The 10,655-nt window shown below is 46.6% G+C and overlaps 1 protein-coding gene across 1 annotated transcript; it reads right to left on the reverse strand.

The window, feature by feature from the left end:
- Positions 1-2,571: 2,571 nt before the first annotated feature.
- Positions 2,572-8,174, reverse strand: LOC110175133 (protein NLRC3-like). The gene is made up of 8 exons (XM_055150636.1): positions 8,158-8,174; positions 7,155-7,218; positions 6,528-6,711; positions 4,808-6,117; positions 4,338-4,687; positions 3,635-3,721; positions 3,396-3,442; positions 2,572-3,167 (listed from the first exon to the last, which is right to left on the reverse strand). The coding sequence occupies exons 3-8, from the start codon at positions 6,562-6,564 to the stop codon at positions 2,572-2,574; spliced, it is 2,427 nt and encodes an 808-aa protein (XP_055006611.1). The 5' UTR covers positions 6,565-6,711; positions 7,155-7,218; positions 8,158-8,174.
- Positions 8,175-10,655: the final 2,481 nt, after the last annotated feature.

A 10,655-nucleotide genomic window follows, 5' to 3' on the forward strand; every position in this document is an offset into this window, starting at 1 on the left:
AACAAACCTGAACCCAAAAGAAAAGCGAAAACAGGACAGACTATCCCACCAGGTCAAAACAAAAGGCTAATGGCCAACGCAGGCACATTGGAGCCCACCCTGCACCTGGCTGACAGGGGCGAGGCCACCCTCAGGGTGCGCACACGGAGACTGGAGCGCACAAGGTGAGCAGAGCGGAGGAGCAGCGCAAGAGAGAGCGCCACGGGCAAAACAGCCAGATTTTATAGGCTCCACACAGCCACACAAAAACAAACCACAAACAAAAATCATGCAAAAAAGACTAATTACAACTAACTACAAAAGGGAACAAAAACAACTAAATCCAAATCAATGTACCCGCACGTAACATCCACATATGTCCACAATAGAACTGGGACAGTAACCAGGGCAAAACTCAATCCGGTTGTCCAGATCCAACCAAGGTTTTTCCCTGTGCCACATGTCACCGCCCATTTCACCAATTATCCAATCACACGTCATCAGACAGAGTATATAATGTCCCTGACGTCTGTCTCGTCTCTCGTGGGAGGATCAGGGGGCAGAGCTCTGAAGGTCAGTACATTTACACTTTTACATTTCATGTTCTCATGTTTCACATTTTTAACTTCACACCTTTTTATAACCAGACCTGATGTGTGACGGTGTCATGTGCGCTGGGCCTGTCAACTGAAAACACTGAACTGGTAAGTTCCAAATGAAAACCCGTTTATTGATTGTTGGCTTTGTTCTTATTAGCTTTTCATGCTAATGCTAATGCTAATGTCTCCCATGTCCATGATCCATGGAGCCATGTCCATGTTTATTAGCTTAGCATTAGCATGCTAGCTGTTAGCATATGCTAACGTGCTCCACATGAGGTTTTTAATCTTGTGACCGATTGTAATTTACAAACATGATTTACATGCGCATGTATACGCACTCAGTATTATGTTCTAAGAGTTTTTTTTAATGTGTACTAGGGACGGGCATTCGATGAAATTTTCTTAATCGATCGTCGGAAGAATTAACGATCGATTATCGATTAATCATGAACGTTTTTATATTAAAATGATCATCATTATTATTACTATCTGCACTAATCTGCATCAATAAATTCAACTTTACGACATATAAACATAACGACTCTAGATCCACATCAGCTGTTTGACATTATAATGTGTTTAATTCAGTTTTGTTCAAATCTCACAGAAACAAAACTTAAAACCACATCACTAATTTACATAAACTAAGTGAAGATAAAACTCCAGCTCTTGTGTCGCTGATGTGGTTCAACTTGTGTTGGATTAAAAAGACATGACTCAGGTGAATACAGGTCAGTGTGACCAGATTTGTGTTTGTCAAAACCAGGACAGCGTACGGGGGAGGGGGGCGGGGCCTCGTCATCCACATTGAGCGACTCTCACCTGGAAAAACTTTTTCCCACTGGACACAGAAACATATGTGCTGCTTTATACACTGTGCACATGGACTCACACTTGTCCCAACGCAAACGGAAAGTGTGGAATTTCTTCTACAAATCCTGGTTAAATCCACATTTGTGCTTCGGTTCGTTACAGACTGACCCACTGTTTGTGTCTCGCTCCTTCTGATGCAGAGACACATGTACACACCTGTTTGGTCACGACACACACTAACATACATTCAGTTTGTCCATTAAAATCAACGTAATCGATGAAATTCTTAATGATCAATTATCGATTAATGAATCATATCCCTAATCTGCACACAGACCAGGTGCCCAAAAACTGGTTTACTCCGATGGCGAGCGAGGGACTGTCCTGTGAGAGAAGCTCTGGTCTGGTAGGAGACTCACCGCGTGTCGTCTGTCTCCCACCTCCTCCAGCTACACAAACTACACAAACTACACAAACTACACAAACTACTCAACTGTTCTGTCATCTGCGCTTCACGGACCTCGTACCTCCTCATAATAACTGACACTGGACTCTACTGGAGCTTGAACTGTTTTTCCGCGCTGGGTAAACACACCGGGTTCTCAAGGATGTTTAACTGATTTTGAGTTTGGTTGATTTTTGTTTTGCTGTAGCTGATGTACATTTTGGGTTATTTCACTTTTTTCTGTATAATAAACATTATTCATTTTCAACTAGTCCATTGTCTTAATTTACTGCCCCTGCCTCCTGTAGCCTCATCTAGAATCTTCTGACCATCCAACTCTGCTAATTACACACAGTAGTCATTACAATTACACATTTGTTACACATTTATTACATGGTAATAAGCAAACACTTGTTACAAAAACACTAAAGAACATTTCAGTGAAAAAGTGTTTCTGACTCCAAGAATGGTTTAGTGGGTGTAGAGTCCCACATCTTCTGTCCTTGTTTCACTGTTGGAAGATTTTCTGAATTGGTTTAAGTATTTTAAAATGTGTATAAAATGTTAGTTTTGTATAATTTGCTTAATAACAATAAAAATAATAAAACTGAATAATAACAGTATAAAACTAAATAAGTTGAAAATGCCTCACACAAAAGAAAATAAAAGTGTCTGTCTCTGTGACAAACTCTGACACTGACCCAAGTCAAGTCCAGGTAAAGTCCCAGTTTTTCAGACACAAAGGGCCCGGCTCAGGTCCACCAGAGTCACAGAGGAACCTGGAGACAACAGTCCAAACCCTGGGAACACAGGCTCAGAGAAGGACGAGGAGAAGGTCCAGAGGTGGAACAGTTCTCCATCAGAGGAGACCTCATAGAAGGACAGAGCTCCAGCCTCAGAGTCCAGGAACACGCCCACTCTGCCCGAGGACACGCCCCCTTCACCAGAGGACACGTCCCCTCTCTCTGAGTGACAGGGGCGTTGGAGTCGTGTTGTGACGCTGTTGTGATGGACACAGTATTCTCCACCATCAAAGATCCTCAGACTCCAGGAGTGATCATTGAGTCCAAACTCACACTCCAGTCCCCGTCCGCGCCGGTCGATCCTTCTGCAACTCACTGCGATTTGAACCCGTCCACTCCAGTAAACCTCCCAGTAACAGCACTCCCTCAGGTCAGTGCAGCTCAGGACCTGAGGCCAGACTGCGAACCTGTCGCCATGATCTTCATACTCCTGCTGCTCATTCACATGTGTCACAGTGCGATGGTCCTCAGACATTCGCAGAAGTCTGTGAGCTGAGTTTGGGTCCAGAGGGACGTCACGGGAGTCTGAAACACAAAACATCTGAATGTGATAAAACATCTTTCAGAATTGAGAACATTTTCTCTAAACCCTGAAGAGGGCGCTGTTCCCTCACAGATGTGTATCAGTGAACAGTAAAGGTGTGATCTGTTCTGGAGGTGCAGCTCCTGAACATTTCCTCAGTTTGGACCACATCAGAAGAGACAGAAATGTGACAAACTAAAGACACTTTTATCAAACAAAACCAAACTCACACTTCCTCAGACCTGGAACCATCCAGCGCTCTCCAGCAGGATCCAACCTGAAACACACAAGTCCAGTTTAGACCAGACCAGGACCAGACCAGGACCAGACCAGGACCAGACCAGGACCAGACCAGGACCAGAGACCAGGACCAGACCAGGACCAGACCAGACCAGGACCAGACCAGGACCAGACCAGGACCAGACCAGGACCAGACCAGACCAGGACCAGTAGACCAGTGCAGTCTCACCTGACAGACAGCAGGGGGCGCTGGTCCTGTAGAGCGGTCAGGAGCTCGGCGGAGGGTCCTGGATGGTTGTAGCTCAGGTCGAACTCTCTGAGGTGGGAGGGGGCGGAGCTCAGAGCTGAGGCCAGAGCAGCCCCGCCCCTCTCTGAGACCAGACATCCAGACAGCCTAAAGACACAGCATTACACTCATGTGGACACAAGGGGGCAGAGTGCATCATGGGAGCGTCTCACCTGAGCGTCTCCAGTCTGCAGGGGGCGCTCTTCAGTCCAGAACACAGCAGCTCCACTCCTGAGTCCTGGAGGTCGTTGTGACTGAGATCCAGATGTGTGAGACTGGAGGAGCTGAGGACTGAGGCCAGAGGAGCACAGCTGTGAGGAGACAGACCACAGCCACAAAGACTGAGGACAGAGAGGGACATTAGAGACTAGAACCTCCACACAAGAGTTTAAATACAGTCTGAGGACATTAGAGACTAGAACCTCCACACAGAGTTTAAATACAGTCTGAGGACAGAGAGGGACATTAGAGACTAGAACCTCCACACAAGAGTTTAAATACAGTCTGAGGACAGAGAGGGACATTAGAGACTAGAACCTCCACACAAGAGTTTAAATACAGTCTGAGGACAGAGAGGGACATTAGAGACTGGGGAGACTTAGAGACTGAACCTCCACACAAGAGTTTAAATACAGTCTGGACTCACAGGGCTTTGGTGGAGGCTCTGACCACCGGCAGCAGACCCAGGAGAGCGTTCTCTGAGGCCTGGTATTTCCTCAGGTCAAACTCCTCCAGGTCTGAGTCTGAGGACAGTAAGATGAAGGACAGAGCAGACCACTGAGCAGGAGACATGGTTCCATCAGAGAGGTATCTCCTCATGTTCTTCTGTATCTCCTGCACCAAACTGCCATCGTTGAGCTCGTTCAGACAGTGGAGCAGGTTCAGACTTCTCTCTGCAGACAGACCCTCTTCATCCAGCTTCTGTTTGATGAACTTTACTGTCTCCTGATTGGTCGGGTCACTTCCTGTGTGAGTCAGCAGACCCTGCAGCAGCCTCTGATTGGTCGGCAGAGACAGTCCCCAGGAGGAAGCGCAGGAACAGGTCCAGGTGTCCGTTTGGACTCTGTAAGGCCTGGTCCACAGCAGAGCGGTAGAGGGACAGAGGAGATCTCTGGCCTCAGGGTCTGGACTTTTTCTCTCAGAGGAGTGTGGTGTCTCCAGCAGGTTCTCTCCAGAGCTGTAGAAGGTCTGATGGACGTGAAGAGCAGCCAGAAACTCCTGCACACTCAGATGGATGAAGCAGTAGACCTTGTCCTGGTACAGGCCTGGCTCCTCTCTAAAGACCTGTGTGAACACTCCGGAGTACACTGAGGCCGCTGCAGCGTCCAGCCCACACTCGCTCAGGTCACTCTCGTAGAAGATCAGGTTTCCTTTCTGCAGCTGCTCAAAGGCCACTTTTCCCAGAGACTTCACCATCTCCCTGGTCTCTGGAGTCCAGTGAAGGTCCTCCCCTGATCCCTGCTGATACTTGATGTTCTGGACTTTGGCCTGCACCACCAGGAAGTGGACGTACATCTGTGTGAGAGTCCGGGGCAGCTCTGGTTCTGTTTGTTCCAGAAGCTTCCGTAGAACTGTGGAGAGGATCCAGCAGAAGATCGGGATGTGGCTCATGATGTGGAGGCTGCGGACGCTCTTGATGTGGGAGATGACGACCGTGGCCTGGTCTCTGAACCTCTTCCTGAAGTACTGCTCCTTCTGCGGGTCGGCGAACCCTCGCACCTCTGTCACCATGGAGACGCACTCAGCAGGGATCTGATTGGCCGCGGCGGGGCGCGTGGTTATCCAGAGGAGAGCGGAGGGAAGCAGGCTCCCCCTGATGAGGTTCACCAGCAGCACGTGCACTGAGGCGGACTCTGTGGGGTCGCTCAGGACCCGGGTTCGGCCGAAGTCCAGAGGAAGTCTGCACTCGTCCAGACCGTCAAAGATGAAGAGCACCTGGAGCTGTTGGAAGCTGCAGAGATCTTTGGATGGACTGAAGAAGTGGTGCAGCAGCTCCACCAGGCTGAACTGTGTGTCTCTGAGCACGTTCAGATCTCTGAAAGTGAAGGGGAACAGCAGCTGGAGGTCCTGGTGGGCCCGGCCTTCAGCCCAGTCCAGACTCAACTTCTGAGTCAGCACTGTTTTCCCCACGCCGGCCACGCCCTTCGTCAGCACTAATCTGATTGGCTGTGGTGAATGTGGGCGGGGTTTAAAGAGCTCTTCACATGTGATGGTCTCTGGAGCGGCCGGTCTCCTGGACGCCGTCTCCACGTGTCTGACCTCATGTTCCTGGTTGACCTCTGAGGCTCCGCCCTCTGTGATGTAGAGCTCTGTGTAGATCTGGGTCAGGGGGGCGGAGTCTCCTGCTTTAGCCACGCCCTCAAACACACGACTGAACCTCTGCTGCAGATCACACTTCAGTTTATCTCTGAATCCAACTTTACTCCCTTTAAACAACACACAAGAGTTAGAATGTCAAACATGTCACATATTTCATACAGGAGGAAATCTGACACACGGGGAGGGACCTGACACACGGGGAGGGCACCTGACACACGGGAGGGACCTGACACACTGGGAGGGACCTGACACACAGGGAGGGCACACAGGGAGGGCCTGACACACGGGGAGGCACCTGACACACGGGGACCGACACACGGGGAGGGCACCCGACACACGGGGAGGGCACCCGACACACGGGGAGGGCACCCGACACACGGGGAGGGCACCTGACACACGGGGAGGGACCTGACACACAGGGAGGGCACCTGACACACGGGGAGGGCACCTGACACACGGGGAGGGCACCTGACACACAGGGATACAGGAGGATGGGAGGGCATCTGGAGGTTCTTACTGTCTCTCAGGCGCTGGGCCAGATGTTCCTGGTCCATCCTCTTCAGGAAGTCCAGGGTGATGTTCAGAACCTCTCTGCTCTCCTCCTCCTCACTCTCGGAGCATTCTGGGTAATCTGAGGCCAGGAGCCTGTGGAGCCTCTGCAGCTGCTGTTGGACAAACCTCAGGACCTGCTCCTCCAGAACCTGGAACCACACACTGTGTGAAGAAGTGTTCTGAGTGTGACGTCACCCACAGCTCAGCTCCAAATGAAGCTCATGGAGGCCAGCACTTAGAGCGGCTCATCTGGAGCCAGAGCTTCAACAAACCATGATTCTCTTATGGATTCATCTAGACATTATTTTATCCACTACAGTAGAGTCCACACCTCCTCACCTCGTCCTGCGGTGGAGTGTGAAAATGCATCAACTGTGTTTTTTTTTTTTTATTTATTTATTTTTGTGGTATTTAGTGTTAAACAAAAACATATGTGGAGCTGCACTTTACAATTAGACTGTAAACTCTGATCTGAATATCTGAGAAACAACCAACATTGTCACAAGCAGCAGATTCATTTACACATGAACGTGTGTGTGTGTGTGTGTGTGTGTGTGTGTGTGTGTGTGTCTGTGTGTGTTTGTGTTCAGACCTGGAAGATGGAGTCCAGCTCCGCCTGAGGCTCCTGACCAATGGGAAAGCTCAGATCCTCGTCTCTATCAATCAATAAAAACAATCCTGTTTAGTCCTGGTTTAATCCTGGGGCCTGGTCAAGCAGAAGTAAACATCAAGGCCAAAAGTGAATTCAATCTGATATAAAAGTGTATTGAACAGATACATATGTACTCGAGTTTATCAAACTGTTGACCTTTTTTCTGTTCCATTTTTGGTTGTAAAGTTCCATATGTTTTAAACAGACCATGTATGAAACATGGAACAAAAATTATTTCCCAAATTTCAAAGACCTGAAAATCATGTAAATAAATGTTTGTATTTCATCATATCTTGTGTTATTCCATCTTTGAACTGTTGATGAAGGGACAGGATTTAAAAAAAAAAAAGTATTTAAAATGATAAAAATGTTCTTGGAAGGACTGACATATTTTATAGAAATAGTTTCTTTCATTTTGAAGTAATATTAAAATATTCAGAAGAAAAAAGCCACAAATGATGTAAAATCCTGCACCTTCTACTTGTTTGTACAATTTTCCCTCCGTTACTTTTCCCTCCGTTACCATGAACTTTCTTCAATAAAAAATCTCATGAGTCAAAAAGTCAGAGGTTTTTCAACCTAATCTTGTACCATATGGTAGAAAACTATATGAAGCAAATATTCAAACCAGTTTGTTAAGGATATGGAAGTGAGAACCAAGAGTTATCACTGTTTGGATTTATTGACCAAAAAGTGCTGCATATTTCATTCCCTCCGTTACCGACATGAGTTTTTAAATTTTTTGTGTTGAACTTGAAAGAATCTCACAGGTTTAACTTGACCCTGTTGGAGTGTAACTCTTTCCTACATTCTGATACTTTACTTATTTCAATAGTTCCTCTAGTTTCTGAATAAGAGACATTTGAATGTCAAAAATCTGACCCTGTTTCCCTCCGTTAACACTTGACTGAACCCCCTGGTTCAGTCCTGGTTTAGTTTGTACCTCTGATGTGAGTCTTTAAAGTCTAGGTTCTTGTCTTTGGAGTTTTCACTTGTCAGAGACTCTGTGGTGGGTCCATAGGGGCTGTCGTCTCTGAGGAACAGACACAGATGTTTTATTTGAAATGTAAAACTGAAGAAAGATTTGTGTGAAGCATCAACACACAACAAACACACACACACAACACACACACACACACCTTTGTGCGTTCTGTGTGGTGTTAAATAATGACATTGTAAAACAGAAATAAAAACACTCAAACAAAACTCTTCTAAATTCTACCTGAAAACAAAAACAACATGTAAAGATGTTTGCAGTGGAGCAGAGGGAAGAGCTTTTGTGGAGCTGGATTTTACTAAAGTTTGATTTAGTGAAGCTCATTGACTCAGTGTTGACAAAAGTAGCACAAAGAACTCGTGTCCCTCAAACTCTCCTGACATCAGACTGTGTCCAACCCCCATGAAGGCAGGAGCCAGAGTTAAAACTACAAATGAATGGGAGTCAATGGGCGACCCCAGTCACCAATGACCCACAGTGACGTGGGGAATGTTGACAACTTTTAAAAAACATGTAATATTGTGACGGAGTCAGTCTGTCTATGATTTTCGGTGGTGTTTTCCCTCTACACATAACCGCGGTCTGCACTGACGTACCCGCGCACACACACACACACACACACACACACACACACACACACACAGACACACACACACACACACACACACACACACACACACACACACACACACACACACACACACACACACACACACACACCAGTTCACTCCCCGTTTCCCGCTGTTTCATTCATCTGCACCGTTTTCACTATTATCGCCTTTTCCCCTCTTTCCTCCGTTACTAATTCTCAGGCTTCACACTCGAGCTCGTTACAGTCGTTTGTTTCATACTCGTCTCTTCCCTGTGCGATGACGTCGTCTCTTCTCCTCCGACGCGGCGCCTCTGACAAACCGAGCCACTGTTTCCTGTAGTTGAAATAGGCGCTGTTCGCACCGTGGTGCTGATCACGTGACGCGCGTTATGTAATATGATTTTCTTCATATTTTTGACATTTAATGTATATTATTACTGTGAGCTCAAAGTAGCATAAACAAGGTAGGTTTATTGTGAAATTGTGTGTCTTTATAATGATTTTGATGTGTTGCTCAGTGGGAGGAGTCAGGTGGTTTAAAGGGGAGCTGTTTCTGGCTGTTGATCAGTCTGACACCGGTTACAGAGCAGGAAACGTCTGTGCTGAACAAGGACATTAAAGGAGACAGTTAAAGCTGAACTCGACCCTGTTTTGCTCACTGTAAATATTTTTGCACTGTTTTGGGGATTTTTTTGCACTTTGGACACTGGTACAATAAAACCACCTGCACTTGGAATTTTGATCTTGTCTGAGTTTTTAATAGAGCCCCGCCACAAATATACTGTTGTACAGTTATGATTTGTTAAAGGCCTTTGATGGAACAGACCTTAAAGTCGAGAGGTGCAGAGGTCGACCGTCCGACCAACTTTATGAAATCCTTTTATAGTGACTGTGACACTGACCTGAGCTGTGCAGACGCTCCACTCTGGTCTTTTTTAAACTTGATGATCAAGCCTTTGGACTTGTTACTGCTCATGGAGACTCCGCTGGAGCCAGAACCTGTTTTAGACCTGATATAGTCCTGGTTTAGTCCTGGTTCAGCCCTGGGTCCAGACCCTGGTCCTGCTCCAGAGTTCTCCATTTTTCTGCAAACATAAAAAGTCTTTATTAAGTTTTATAATTCACATTTTGTGCTCGTCTATTTCCAAAAAGAAGCTGGAGCTCCACACCTCTGCTGCTCCACTGCCCTGTCAAAGTTTATAATCAATAAATAAGGCGAGACATGACACGCCCAGACTCTGTCCTCAGGACACGCCCACAGCTTTTATACAGTCCACTCTAAAAGAGCACTTCAAGACACTGTTTTATTGATTTATATTTACATTATTATATGAAGTATTTACATTTACCGCTGAATATTCATCACCGACAAACTCGAGATCAAACAGTGACAGTCAACGCACGCACAGAGTACTGTAGTACACAGTACTGTAGTAGAGTACTGCAGTACAGAGTACTGTGTACTACAGTACTGTAGTAGAGTACTGTAGTACAGTTAAGGACAGTAAAATATCTGGTGTTAAAGTAGTAAACGTTGACAGTGTGGAGTTTTCAAACATCAGTGGACGACTGATTCTTCTTGTGTTCAGTGTTTGTGCAGTTTGTCTGATGTAAACAAAGTTTGGCTGTTTTCAACAAATATAATCTGCGTCATTAAGGTCATACACTTCTGTTATACGACCGACCCGACCCCGACCCCCGTCACAGTCAGGACGATGTGACTCCCAGAGGAAAAGTTTGGTGACTCCTGCGTCTGTGGATTTAAGGACAAAAATCTGAACCAAAAGACGTTTGTGGAAATCAGAGCGACGGCCCTCGAAGTGTTCTGTGCACCAACCTGGAACTGCTGGTG

Source organism: Boleophthalmus pectinirostris, unplaced genomic scaffold, assembly GCF_026225935.1.
Source record: "Boleophthalmus pectinirostris isolate CB_2022bp ecotype Guang Dong unplaced genomic scaffold, ASM2622593v1 HiC_scaffold_1, whole genome shotgun sequence".
NCBI lineage: Eukaryota > Metazoa > Chordata > Actinopteri > Gobiiformes > Gobiidae > Boleophthalmus > Boleophthalmus pectinirostris.